A 10,664-nucleotide genomic window follows, 5' to 3' on the forward strand; every position below is an offset into this window, starting at 1 on the left:
CCAAACCCTCTGACTCTAAGAAGACTTTACCTCCTAACAGCTGAAGTGACCAGTGTTTAAAATGAGAAATGAGCTCTATTGTAAACAAGTGTTCAACACACGATGTCTCTCTCCACCCCGCTCCTCTTCCTGGAATGGATCGAAGCGTAATGACCCCTCCCTCTTCTTCCTGCTCTCAAACACAGCGAGCTCCACTCTGTGCAACTGTTTCCTCATTCACTCCCCTTCAGATCTACAGCTCAAGGATGGGTGTGACCAACATGCAGCGCAGTGCAGGAGCAGACGGGCACAAATCACTGAAGCAACACACACTGTTCAGATCAGAGCTCAAACCGGTTTCAGTTATCAGGAAGTAAAACTCAGGCAGTTGTTTGCACTGAGAGGTGAAATGGCCGAGAAAGGAGTTCAGCTGGACCGGGAAACCTTCTCTTGTTCGATCTGTCTGGATCTACTGAAGGATCCGGTGACTATTCCCTGTGGACACAGCTACTGCATGAACTGTATTAAAAGCTTCTGGGAAGGAGAAGATGAGAAGAAAATCCACAGCTGCCCTCAGTGTAGACAGACCTTCACACCGAGGCCTGCCCTGGTTAAAAACACCATGTTAGCAGCTTTAGTGGAGGAGCTGAAGAAGACTGGACTCCAAGCTGCTCCTGCTGATCACTGCTACGCTGGACCTGAAGATGTGACCTGTGATTTCTGCACTGGGAGAAAACTGAAAGCCCTCAAGTCCTGTCTGGTCTGTCTGGTCTCTTACTGCGACAAACACCTCCAGCCTCATTACGATGTGGCTCAGTTAAAGAATCACAAGCTGGTGGAGCCCACCACCAAGCTCCAGGACAATATCTGCTATCGTCATAATGAGGTGATGAAGATGTTCTGCCGTACTGATCAGCAGTCAATCTGTTATCTCTGCTCTGTGGATCAACATAAAGGCCACGACACAGTGACAGCTGCAGCAGAGAGGACTGAGAGGCAGAGAGAGCTCGAGGTGAGTCGACAAAACATCCAGCAGAGAATCCAGGACAGAGAGGAAGATGTGAAGGTGCTTCAACAGGAGGTGGAGGCCATCAATCGCTCTGCCGATAGAACAGTGGAGGACAGTGAGAAGATCTTCACCGAGCTGATCCGTCTCATGGAGAAAAGACGCTCTGATGTGAAGCAGCAGGTCAGATCCCAGCAGGAAACTGAAGTGAGTCGAGTCAAAGAGCTTCAGGAGAAGCTGGAGCAGGAGATCACTGAGCTGAAGAGGAAAGACGCTGAGCTGAACAAGCTCTCACACACAGAGGATCACAACCAGTTTCTACACAACTACCCCTCACTGTCAGCACTCAGTGAGTCTGAACACTCATCCAGCATCAATATCCGTCCTCTGAGCTACTTTGAGGATGTGACAGCAGCTGTGTCAGAGGTCAGAGACAAACTACAGGACGTCCTGAAGGAGACGTGGAGAAACATCTCACTGACAGTGACTGAAGTGGATGTTTTACTGTCTCAATCAGAGCCCGAGACCAGAGCTGGATTCTTAAAATATTCACGTGAAATCACACTGGATCCAAACACAGCATACACAGAGCTGTTATTATCTGAGGGGAACAGAAAAGTAACAAGAATGGAAGATGAACAGTCTTATTCTAGTCACCCAGACAGATTCACTTACTGGGAGCAGGTCCTGAGTAGAGAGAGTCTGACTGGACGTTGTTACTGGGAGGTGGAGAGGAGAACGGGAGAAGTTGACGTAGCAGTTGCCTACAAGAATAACAGCAGAGCAGGGGAATCAGAGGAATGTGGATTTGGATGTAATGACAAATCCTGGTCATTATATTGTGACAATGACAGTTATTACTTTTGGTACAACAACATCCAAACTCCCGTGTCAGGTCCTGAGTCCTCCAGAGTTGGAGTGTACCTGGATCACAGTGCAGGTGTTCTGTCCTTCTACAGCGTCTCTGAAACCATGACTCTCCTCCACAGAGTCCAGACCACATTCACTCAGCCTCTCTATGCTGGACTTGGTCTTTATCATGGAGCCACTGCTGAGTTGTGTAAACTCAAATAGACAGAAGTCATTTCAGGGACAGTGGGTTAAACTCTGTGTTTGAATCCTTAAACTTATTTTGTCTTCATGTTTGTTGCTGAGAGCTGATTGTTGTGGCATTTCTTCACTGCACAGAGATCACCTGTCAATCAAACATTGTGGGCGGGACTTTGACATCTTCTCATTTGTCTTTCTGTAAATCTTTGAGTTTCTTTAGGCGGCGCTCCTTCCTGTGTCTGTTCAGCCGTGGAGGCTCTCACTGCTCATGATGACTTTTGTTTAGCTGAACTGACATTTCTCTGCATGAAAGTGTAAACGTCTCTGTGCTCGAAATGTTTGTTGAATGTTTGTTTTGATGCATTTGTATGTTGTTGTTTGAGAGAAAGCAGCAGAGCTTCCTTCATCGTAGATATTTAGTTGTCACCTTCTTGTACATTTGTAAAGAAATCTATAATCACATTTACATTTATTTGTTTGGCAGACCAAATGTTGTTGTTGTTGTCCAAATCCATTTACAAATAAGAGACTATTAAACAGTAATTATCATGATCATAATCAATAAGCAGATCATTCATTAGTTTCTTGTACGTAGCTGAGATTCTGCTCAAACAAACTGACTGTGTGGATGAAGTGAATCTGTACATGAAATCACTGAACAAGAGTCGTTTAACAGACTTTACTGATGGGATGTGTGAACAAACTGAAGCTTTATAAAATGAATAAACAAACATGAACAAAGTGTTTTCTGCTCGTCTTCATTCCAGAGTATCATACAAAGCTGATGGGAGAAAGAAAAACAGTATGTTTGCAAATGATTGAATTCTGTTTTCATTAACATTTTTACAAAGCATTGAAAATTCATGCTGACTAGATTATAACCCGAGTGGCACCCTTTCACATTATAGTAAAGCATCCAACCAGTCTGTGAACATGGCAGGTAACAGAAACAGTAAAAGATGTGTTTGTTATTTGCAGGAATTATATTGGCCTGTCAGGGAGAAAAGGACCGACGTAAGAAAGGAACGTACTGTTGCCAATAAGGGCAGGATTAAAGAGGCTACTGCAGTGTGGCTGAAGTGGCCAAGCCTATATTTTATATAAGTAAAAGCACCAATAACACTGATTACACATTATATTGGAAGTAAAAGTCGTACATTCAAAATGTTACTGAAGTACAAAAGTATAAACATAAAAATAAACTTACAGCACCAAAAGTAAAAGTACTCATGTCCCATTTAGGGTGAAAAAATCATTATAATAACTGATTAATTAATGTTTACATTGTTTTAATGTCATATCTGGGGCTAAGATTCTTACTATACTGCTCTTTGTTTTAGGCCTACAGTGGCTTACATTCTCTGACAGTTAAAGTGCCTTAACACACAGAATTGTATCTGTTCAATCAAGTTGTGTTTTATGCTCAAGCCTGAGGGTTGATTGCTGTATGTGGCTGAGGATAAAAGAGGGATTAACTCACACTGAAATGGACTTTATTCTAAATAAAGTTGAAACTATTAACTAGCTCTTTTTTTAGATTTTACTGTTTTCAAATATAGGCTGCCGAAGCTCCTTTTTTATCTTGTACATTTTCACAAACACAGGGAGGACTTAAGTACGTCTGCATATATAGTTCTGTTTTTCAACCCTATTTCTATTTATAGTGGTCTAGTTCTTTCATTTCATAAATGCACCAAAACATGGCATCATTGAAATGGAAATGCATAGTTCAAGTACCTTAAAAGCATAAGTAGCCCACTGCAGAGTTGCCACATTATGAATGAATGCTCATTTAGGCCTATTGATACTCTTGATAGGCTAATTTAGACTTTTTAGGCTGTGTTGCCTTGTGGAGGGATAAATAAAGTGTCTATCTATTTGTAACCCTGCTGTCACCACTGCCACATAAATGTAAAAAAATAAAATGTACAATATTTCCCTCTAAATAAGCATAAAAAGTATCAGAAAAAATATATATATACACTCAAGTAAAGTACAAATGCTTTGGTCAGAGTCCTAGTAAACTCCGGAAGAAGACAGAGGAGACGTCAGCCAATCAGAGAACACTTCACTGCTGCCTGGTGACCAGCGACCAATCGGAAGCTTGTGTATGAGCGCGGATAAACAGATTTGTTGTGTTGTGTTACAGTGTTAGTCTTCCTGCGTGTTTAACGACAAAAACGTGTCTGTTAACATCCTAAAATCCGGCCACAATGAGTCTGTCCTTAAGGTAAATCAGTCTGTCTCACCCGCTTCTCTTTTATTTCTTCAGCGCAGCTCATTTTTAATGCAGCCAACACGTAGCCGCACAGCTAAAGCTAGCTCATTCACGTTAGCTAGCGTTAGCATGTTTGGCTGTTAGCATCAGTGTTTCACAGTGTTTGAAAGCTTACTTGTCGCTTATTTCCTCTTACGGCGCTGCAGTGGAGCACGTTATTTTTTGTTAAACGTGAATTGTCTTGATGTCCTTCCTGACTTCACGTTCATTAATGCAACTATGAAAGTGTTTCAAGTTATTCTGTTGATCTCAGAGTGTTGTCATCCTGACTAACTCAACAGTACTTCTTCATTACTTCATCATGTTTGTTGCTCGTAAATAAAGTGACTTGGTTCGTCTTTAAAGGCACACTATGCAACTTTTTTACAGGCCTGTTTACAAAGAAGAGACGGGGGGTCTCAATACGTGGAATAGCAGTTTGGAGGGCCTACTTGTATTGTACTTGTATTTGTTAACATTAGAGCAAAGCAGGCTTGCATTTTGAGTTACGGTGAGGTGAATAACAGCGTTGCCCATCTACAAGTCCCACAGTGCGAGAAATAAAGGCTATATACTAATATTGTACAGCAAAACAAGTTCACCACACACAACAGACGTTGCTTTCAAAGACGAGCTACGGTATATAGTCGTTTTTCTGAGGAGGACAGGCTGAAAAAGTTAAATATGCCATTTTTCCGTTGCCTGCTTAAAGGTGCGTCTAAAACCGATCCCAGCAGTACTGTATCGAAGAATCACAGCTTACAAAGTGGCTTCGCTAAACACGTTTAATTTCCTATAACTTCTTCACAATAAAAGCCCCCCATGAGCTTTTATTATGAAGCAGCGTTACAGGAAATGTTTGTTTTGTTTTTTTGATAGTTGTCACCTTAAATGATGCCTCCATAGTATCAGGCATGATCATATATTTTGATAGCGGTCAGATTCTGTGACCCCAGAGAGGATCCTGACTGTGTCACATGATTTGCCGTAACGCTGATATCCGTCTTTCCAGAACTGACCTGGCAGCAGACAAAAACAAGCGCAAGAAGAGGCGAGAGCTCACCGAGGATCAGAAGCATGAAATCAAAGAAGCCTTCGAGCTGTTCGACACTGACAAAGATAGAGAAATTGACTACCACGAGCTGAAGGTGAGCAATGAAGGAAACATGCCGACTCTTTGAAGTGCGATATGCGTTTGACATCCATCAGATTGTTTTTACACCAACTGAGTTACCTGAACTGTTGAGGATGAACTCAGTCGGGTTTCTGGCTGCATTCAAACCTTGAATAAATGAGCTTTTCCATCAAAATTGTAGTAACTGAAGACGACAGTACAGTTCATCCTCTGCGTTACTTACGGCAGACAGCGACAGGTGTGGTGGGGGCTTTATGTTTTAGGGTTGTTTGTATGTCCGTCCATACATCTGCTTTGAGGGAATTTCCACCATGACTTGAGGATGAACTGATTAGATTTTAGTGGCCAAAGGTCAATGTCAATACTCCATTATTCAACACCACAGCTCAGTGTCAGGTAACTAAGTAGGTTGGCTGGGATGTAGAGAAATCATAGACATTCCTGCACACAGATAATCAGAAACCTGATTCTGTTAAAAAAAATATCAAACCAGGATACTGAACGAACATGTAAACAAACGTACTTATTGAGCAATTCCCTTCAAATAAACTGTATATCACCATTTTAAAATCCCAACAGGTGGCGATGCGAGCGCTCGGCTTTGAAGTGAAGAAAGTGGATGTTTTGAAGATTCTTAAAGACTATGACAGAGAGGGAAATGGCAAGATAACATTTGAGGATTTCAATGAAGTTGGTGAGTTTTCCTTCACCTCAGACAGTCAAAGTGCCAGTGGCTACTAGGATGATACACAGTAAGAATAAATCTGTTGTTACACTGACTAAAGTTCTTAAAGTAAATATGTTGACATCTTTCCACAGTGACTGATCGCATCCTGGAGCGAGACCCAAAGGAGGAGATCATGAAGGCCTTTAAGCTGTTCGATGATGACGAGTCAGGAAAGATCAGTCTGAGGAACCTGAGACGAGTAGCTCGAGAACTCGGGGAGAACGTCAGCGACGAGGAGCTGCGTAGCATGATCGACGAGTTCGACAACGACGGAGACGGTGAAAGTAAGTGTCGAGTTCTCACATCGGTCGTAGAAGATGCCTCTCAAACCTTTTCACTAGAAGGAGCCGAAACGTAAAGGTCTAACAAATGCACTGTGTTGTATTACACTTTGAATTTAGTTCAGAAAAGTTTTAAATTGTTGAAACGATTTGTGCATTGAGCTCAAGAAGTAAGATTCATAGTCCATGAGGGTTCAGGGCTGAAGGCCTTGTGCCTTGTTCCAAGTCAGAGGTTGGGGTTAGTTGAAATTTCAAACATCCGTCCTCTCAGCCTTCGAGGCGCACAATGCCAAAAAGTGACCCAAAAACGTGGCTGGCAGAAACAACATGATGTCTCTTTGGTAAGTGTACACGTGATTGAACTCTTTGCAGTGCAGCCTCTGTGCACATGTAAATAAAATGGAAGAGGAAAAATGACACATGAGATTATTGACCCTGGCTGAATCGGTCCCAAACATCAGTTTTTAGTCTCCTTGACAATAATAATCAGCATTGTTATCGGCTCTGAAAAAGCCAGATCAGTCGACCCTTAGCTTTACACTTTCTGCCATTCACTGGCCTAAAACAAATACTGTAATCTACAAATACATCCTACCCCCTCCCCCCCATGCCATTGTCGTTACATCAGACGGTGCTTCTTCATGAAGTCTGGGTAGATGGATTTGCCCCGAGTTTAGAAAGTAGGACTTTGAGTTCCAGTTTTCTAGAGCGCAGCGTTACGGGGGACCCTGGGATGGAGCCACGCAGCAGGTGTTTTGTGTTAGTGGCACTCCCCTCGCTGATAAACTTGTTTTCTTTCCTTTTCCAGTCAACCAGGAGGAGTTCCTCTCCATTATGACTGGAGACTCCTGATGAAGAGTCCTGGATTGATCGTCCACAGCGTGAGAAGCTGAGTGACTGAACATCTGTCGGCGTGAGCCTGAAGGGTCAGCTAACTCTCGAGGGTCTGAATGGACTCAATGGTTTATACTTGATTCATCACATCAAAGGACCGGACTGTCAGAAAAGTTCGACATGGCCCGTGTTGCTCCAGTTTGTCATGCATCTCTTTTCTTCATACTCACTCTAAGTGTTGTGGACTTTTACATGTGTCCGTCTTAATGAAACCTGTTGTAAATTCACCTCAAAAGTGTCTAAGAACATTTCAGAATTGGACAAATTTGATGTTAGTCGAGCTGATTGTATTCAAAATCCGATGATCACTTTGTCGTCAACCTTTCTGTCACATCCAAATAAGTGTTGGGAGGACATGGGACAAACTTCGCTGTTCATTCCTGAAGTTTTGACTGGTTGTTTTTGCTCTTTACATAAAGTGAATGTTTGAATGTGCTATTTATTTTCTATGAAATAAAATCGGTTTGCCAGTAAGTCTTTTTTTTTAACACTTTATTTTACATCCAACAACATAGCCTTCTCTTCAACCCAACCCTCCACACTACCCAGCTCTAAATCCCAAAAATAAAGGGCCCACCATGGAAGAAATACAGAAAACATTACGGTGTTTTTCACATCCTAGCAACTGATCAGATACATAAGAGGACTTTTATTCTGAAGAGGTGTCCAGTGACCAAGACACTGAATTTATACCCATGATTTTGATGATGGTGTTGTTCAGTCCACCTCAACAGATTTCTGACTTTTCCTCTGGCGCCACCCTGAGGTTTATCGAGGGACTGAAACTGCCAAAATCAAAACTAAATGAATAAGTAAATGCTAAATGTTGTACTCACTCAGCCACCTAAATACTTACGATTCTCTTCATCAAGATCCATGCGTTATTCCCCAAGACATTAACCAAAAACGCTGTATCTCTCCCCTTTGTCCGGATCAGTACCAAAACTTAATGGGGTCCATTCTGGGCTGAGACCCAGACTCCAACTAAGTTTTGAGGAAAATTGTCATATAGTTTTTGTGTAATCCTGGTGACAAACCAACAAACGAACGGACACAGGTGAAACATAACCTCCTCGGCCGAGGAAACAATAAATGCAGAAGCAAATAAATTATTTTATTTTTATTATTATTTATTCTTAATTTTGACAGTTTTAGTCCTCCGTACACGTTGACACTTGGACATTTTTGGTGAAATCTCAACAACCATTGAGTTTTAAATTGAATTTTTTTTATGCTTTCTTTGTAGATGTTTTGCAGCTTTATGACCGTGTTGCATCTCGTTATTTTTTTGTCTTTTTTCGTCACATTTTACTCACTTTTTTTAATCTCTTTTTAGTTGGTTTACATCTCATTTTGCGTGAGTGAGGGATACTTTTCACTTAAATGGCTCACGTTCAAAAGCACAACTGAGTCAAATCTAAATAGTTTACATTTAGTTTTGATTTGGGCAGTGCCAGTCCTCCATACAGGTTTCTGTCATTCTTTCTCGTCATTTTTTTCTAGTCAGTTTACGTCTCACATTGGTCTAAATGTCCTTCATATTTTCCAGTTTACTACCTTTGATTTAAACATTGCTGCAAGTTGTCATCCAGCATCCTTCCTTGCTGTACCTCAGCTGCCCACCAGAGGGCGTCACTCCATTATGAGTCTTCTTAAAGCCTGAACCTGAATGTATGTTGACACTGAACAGCTGATCAGAAAGTCAGTGAGAACATTCACACAAATCAATGCATTTTATATTGAGTTAACTACTTTGTCTTGACAACTTTGGGGGTTTAATTTGAATAGTTTTGCTCTCTTTGTACATGTTTTGCAGCTATATGATCGTGTTGCATCTCTTCAATTGTCATTTTTCTTTCTTTTTAGTCATTTTTCGTCTCCTTTTAGTCATTTTTTAGTTGGTTTACATCTCGTTTTGCGTGAGTGAGGTCGTCACACACAACTATTGGCTTTTGAATTGAACTGTTTTGCTCTCTCGTGATATTTTTTTCTTTTTAGTCATTTTTTTTTTGTCTTCTGTTTCTCTTCCTGTCTCATGTTGTGTGAGTGTGGACACATCTTATATCCACTTTTATTTTTTAATCCACCAGAGGGCGTCACTCATTCGTGACTCTTATAAAATCCTGAATGTACGGTGGATTTTCTTTAAGTTCCAGCTTTAGTCAGTCTTTGTCAAGATTTTTTAATTTAGTCCAAATGCCTGAGAAGATTTATAGACTTTAAACACAAAATGAGAAGCAGCTTGGCAAAAAAAACGATAAAGTAAGCTGATAAGGGAAACTTGTCACGATTAAAACCACATGTGAGTCAAATCCAAACATTAGACATTAGAGTAATGGTGTGAAATCCCATACGATGATGATACATGTGTTAAAATAATAAGAGCTTCTGTCACACGCCGTTTACAACACAGATGCAGGACACAGACCACAAAACCCTCGAGGCGGATCCTCTCGAGTTCCCTGTTATTTGGCTCCCCACAGACCTTCACATATTGATTTAGATGAAGGCCTCTGGATGAAAACATCGCCCCGCTTTACTTTTCATCTGTCTCTGTCCGCTGCTCAGATGATTAAGAGGACTGTGGTTAGCTAACCCAATTTGCTTTGGTAATAGCCTGAGCCAATCACACAATGACAGAGTAGAGGACTCGGTGGTTTTCTCCTCTGTAACAGAGGTTTGAAGTTTCTGAGGGAGATAAAATGAAAGTGACGCAGTAATAAAAGGCCCAGAAACACACACTGCAGGGATAGTGTTGCCGAGTGTGTGTGTGTGTGTGTGTGTGTGTGTGCTGAAGGTCGGCAGCAATGTTGATTATCAGAACCTGCATCTGGTCATTACTGCAGGGACAGACATCATGACTTGCCCTTGCTCTGGCACATGCTCAGCTGTTGGTCCCTGGACTGGAGCGACACATGCTCCAGAAATAAACCAACCCAGTTCCTCCCCAGTTACAACCTCAAAGTCGCCCCCCTGTGGTTTCCAGTATACGACTCTGCATACACACACACTTGCGCACACACACACACACACACACGCTCTTTTGTATTGCTAGTAATCATCTATGTTGATGAGACTTTCTAAAAATATATCAGTCTGGCGGACCCCGCCAGGGTCTGATTGCTCTTCGGTTAGCGGTAATAGCATAGGTTAGCTTAGGCTCCAGATATAGTTGGACTAATGGGACGAGGGCTCATTCACTGATATTTAGAGCAGTTCTGACTTTGAGGATTCTGTTGACTAACTTTCGTCACTTTAAAGCTGAATTATTATTATTGTAAATATTAAAGTGCTCTTCTCCAAAACTACATAGCGCCCCTTTAAACCCTTTCTTG

General features: G+C 41.6%; 2 protein-coding genes across 2 annotated transcripts; both read left to right on the forward strand.

The window, feature by feature from the left end:
• Positions 1–373: 373 nt before the first annotated feature.
• LOC141005724 (tripartite motif-containing protein 16-like) lies at positions 374–2,777 on the forward strand. The gene has a single exon (XM_073477704.1). It carries the CDS (start codon positions 389–391, stop codon positions 2,057–2,059), a length of 1,671 nt encoding a protein of 556 aa, XP_073333805.1. The 5' UTR covers positions 374–388; the 3' UTR covers positions 2,060–2,777.
• A 1,347-nt stretch (positions 2,778–4,124) lies between these two features.
• Positions 4,125–7,803, forward strand: cetn3 (centrin 3). The gene is made up of 5 exons (XM_073478022.1): positions 4,125–4,265; positions 5,305–5,440; positions 6,007–6,121; positions 6,247–6,438; positions 7,244–7,803. Exons 1-5 carry the CDS (start codon positions 4,249–4,251, stop codon positions 7,285–7,287), a joined length of 504 nt encoding a protein of 167 aa, XP_073334123.1. The 5' UTR covers positions 4,125–4,248; the 3' UTR covers positions 7,288–7,803.
• The last annotated feature ends 2,861 nt before the right edge of the window (positions 7,804–10,664 follow it).

This window comes from Pagrus major, chromosome 12, assembly GCF_040436345.1.
Source record: "Pagrus major chromosome 12, Pma_NU_1.0".
NCBI lineage: Eukaryota > Metazoa > Chordata > Actinopteri > Spariformes > Sparidae > Pagrus > Pagrus major.

What these genes read in the sequence shown, in the direction of transcription:
- LOC141005724 (XM_073477704.1), top strand. Translation starts at nt 389, where the DNA reads ATGGCCGAGAAAGGAGTTCAGCTGGACCGGGAAACCTTCTCTTGTTCG.
- cetn3 (XM_073478022.1), top strand. An exon ending in TTGACTACCACGAGCTGAAG is followed by an intron (nt 5,441 to 6,006) that starts GTGAGCAATGAA and finishes AAATCCCAACAG; the next exon opens with GTGGCGATGCGAGCGCTCGG. An exon ending in TGAGGATTTCAATGAAGTTG is followed by an intron (nt 6,122 to 6,246) that starts GTGAGTTTTCCT and finishes ATCTTTCCACAG; the next exon opens with TGACTGATCGCATCCTGGAG.